The 2,864-nt window shown below is 45.7% G+C and overlaps 1 protein-coding gene across 1 annotated transcript in view; it reads left to right on the top strand.

The window, feature by feature from the left end:
- Positions 1–969, top strand: part of LOC106726185 (caspase-13-like) — a 17,264-nt gene extending 16,295 nt beyond the window's left edge. The window contains exon 4 of the mRNA XM_014540154.1: positions 838–969. Coding sequence (XP_014395640.1) covers positions 838–969 — 132 coding nt within the window. The remainder of the gene's footprint in view (positions 1–837) is intronic.
- Positions 970–2,864: the final 1,895 nt, after the last annotated feature.

Raw genomic sequence — 2,864 nt, 5'->3', positions numbered from 1 at the left:
AGAGAGAAACAGAATAGTTGTGTATGTGTCTATGAGAGAGAGAGGATCTGAAAGATAGGGTTCTGGGTATGTTTCTGTTTAAGAAATGGGGAGAGAAAAAGATTGAAAAGAAGGGAAAAAGGGGGAGACAGACCCCACCTTCCACTTAGGGGACCCCTTTCTCCTTACCATGTAGTCAGCAACCTCAGCACTGAGTCAGCTAGGGTAGGGCGACCCCATTTGCCCTTCTCCATCTTGTGTTTCCCCTGTGTCTGGGGCGTGTCCTCTGGATGCCTTTGTCCTCTCGTCAAGAGTCACCTCATGAGCCCCCACCCTGTGGCCCTGAGGGGTGAGATCAGTTGGAAGTGTCAGAATGAATGTTCTCTTGTCCTTCTGTTGGGGCCATCACTGAGGATGGGGTCACAGCCTCCTGCCAGCCACCATTTGCCCTCATTTCCCGAGGGCTGTCCATCTGGCCTCCCCGAGGTTATCTCTGTAGCCCCTGGGCCCATCGAGTGCCGGAGTGATTCCACCTGGGAAGCAGGATAGTGATCTCAATTGAGCCCGGGCATCCCCAGAAACTGAAAGATTGAAAGAGCCACCAGAGCCTGTGGAAGAAGGGGGTGCCGAGGAGCTGGTGTGGCTGTGGCCCCCCTGGGTGACAGAAACGGCTGTCTTAACAGCATAGATGTTTGCCTCCTCTTGAAACTTTCTGATATTTTTATTATAGTGAATCCGCTTGTTGCCAAACCAGTTGGAGACCTGAGAGATGGTAATGCCACACTTCTTGGCAAGCTCCTCCTTAGCTTCCTCACTGAGATATGGGTTACTCAGGTGGAAATAGAAATACTCATTTAGGACCTCGGTGGCCTGTTTGCTGAAGTTCCTGCATTTCCATCTGGCATCCAGGACCTGGAGCGCAGGATCACAATGGCCTTGCAGGTGGGCACTTCCACTGGGGGCCGCTCCTGTGCCGTGCCTGACTGGTAGTGACTAATTAGCATATCAGGGTTAATTAGCATATTCCTCTCTTATATAGGATAGGCAGTTGTTTGTTGCCATTTTTATTCTTTATGCCTGTGTTCCTTCTTCCCTTTCTATTTCTTCTTTTTAAAGCAGTCCCTTTAGCATTTCTTGCATAGCTGGCTTGGTGGTAATAAACTCCCTTAACCTTTTTTTTTTCATCTGTGGAGCTCCTAATTTCCCCTTCAATTTTGAATGATAACCTTCTGGGTGTAGTATTCTTGGAATCAGACTCTTGCTTTGCATGACTTTGTATATTTCACTCCATTCCCTTCTGGCCTGATGTGTTTCTGTTGAAAAGTCAGTCGATAGTCTAATTGGCAATCTCTTGTAGGTAACTTTCTGTCTCTCTCTGGCAGACTTTAAGATTCTTACTTTTTCATTGATGTTTGCCAATTTAATTATGATGTGTCTTGATGTTGGTCTTTTGGGGTTTATCTTGTTTGGAACTCTGTGTCCTTCTTAGAGTTATGTGACTTTTTTCTTCCCTAAGTCAGGGAAGTGTTCTGTCATTATTTCTTCAAACAGGTATTCTATTTCTTGGTCTGCTTCCTCTTCTTCTGGCACTAGTATTATGTGGATATTGTTTTGTTTTGTGTTGTCCCAAAGCTTCCTTAGGATCTATTCCTGCCTTTGAAGGTTTTTTCCCAGTTGCTGCTCTGCTGGGGTGTTTTTTCTACCTTATCTTCTAACTCGCTGATTTGGTTCTCTGCTTCTTCTAGTCTACTATTGAAACTTTCCATTCTGTTCTTTATTGTAATTATACCATTCTTTATTTCCTCTTGATTCTTCTTGATTTTCTCTTAATTCTTACAATGTTGTTAAACTTGTCTTCCATCCTTTTTAGCATCCTTATACCCATTGCTCTGAATTCTTTCTCTGTCAAATTTCTTGCCTCCATTTCATTTATTTCCTTTTCTGGTGATTCCTTCTTTTAGTTCATATGGGGTTTGTTTCTGTGTTTCCCTATTTGTGCTGTTCCTTTGTGGTTGTTTCTATGCATTAGTTCAAACTTCTTTGCCAATGAGATTTTTTGATTTTGTCTTATATAGTAGATATTTTGCATTTTACCACAATTTAAAAAATATCTTAGTATGTACTTGATTTAGTGGCAAAACATCTCATACTCTGTTTTGACTTTCTATTTAAACTTCAGTGAATTTATGATTCTTTATTGCATAGATTTAACCCTATATGTGATTTCTGTCTTCTTTTATATTCTAACTAGAGGCCCGCTGCATGAATTCATGCACAGGTGGGGTCCCTCGGCCTGGCTGGCAATCAGGGTTGATTGGGGCTGGCCAGTAGGGGTGGAGGGGTCGCGGGAGGTTGGCTGGCTGCGGGAGGTTGGCTGTGGGAGTGCACTGACCACTAGGGGGCAGTTCCTGTATTGAGCATCTGGTGGTCCTTGCACATCATAGCTATTGCTTGACCGGTTGTTCCTATTGTTCTGGCCATTCAGTCATAATGGTCATTTAGGCTTTTATATATATACTACAGGCCTGTTGCATGGATTCGTACAATAGGCCTTCTTTCCCCTGGCTGCCAGCACCAGTTTTTCTCTGGCACCCAGGACCCAAAACTTCACTCTGGCCACAGCCTTCCATCTTCGCTCTGGACACAGTCTTCGCTATGGCTGGAGCCTTCAGTCTTTGCTCCTCACTCCTGTGAGAGTCTTCAGTCTCTGGCCCGAGCTGCTCCTGTAGCTCCTCCCACCCCCCACCCTCCCCCTCATAGCTTGATCGCTGCTTCTCCTGCAGACCTTGTCATCGGGCTCCTGGGTCCCGGGGAGCCACCTTGCCTGTGGCTGGGCATTCCGATGGCGATCAGGATCACCAGCTGCAGGCAAGGCGGCTCCCGTG

The sequence above is a fragment of the Myotis brandtii genome, unplaced genomic scaffold (assembly GCF_000412655.1).
Source record: "Myotis brandtii unplaced genomic scaffold, ASM41265v1 scaffold105, whole genome shotgun sequence".
Classification (NCBI taxonomy): Eukaryota; Metazoa; Chordata; class Mammalia; order Chiroptera; family Vespertilionidae; genus Myotis; species Myotis brandtii.
Note: the sequence above shows the minus strand (reverse complement) of the source record. Positions and strands in the feature narration are given on the sequence as shown.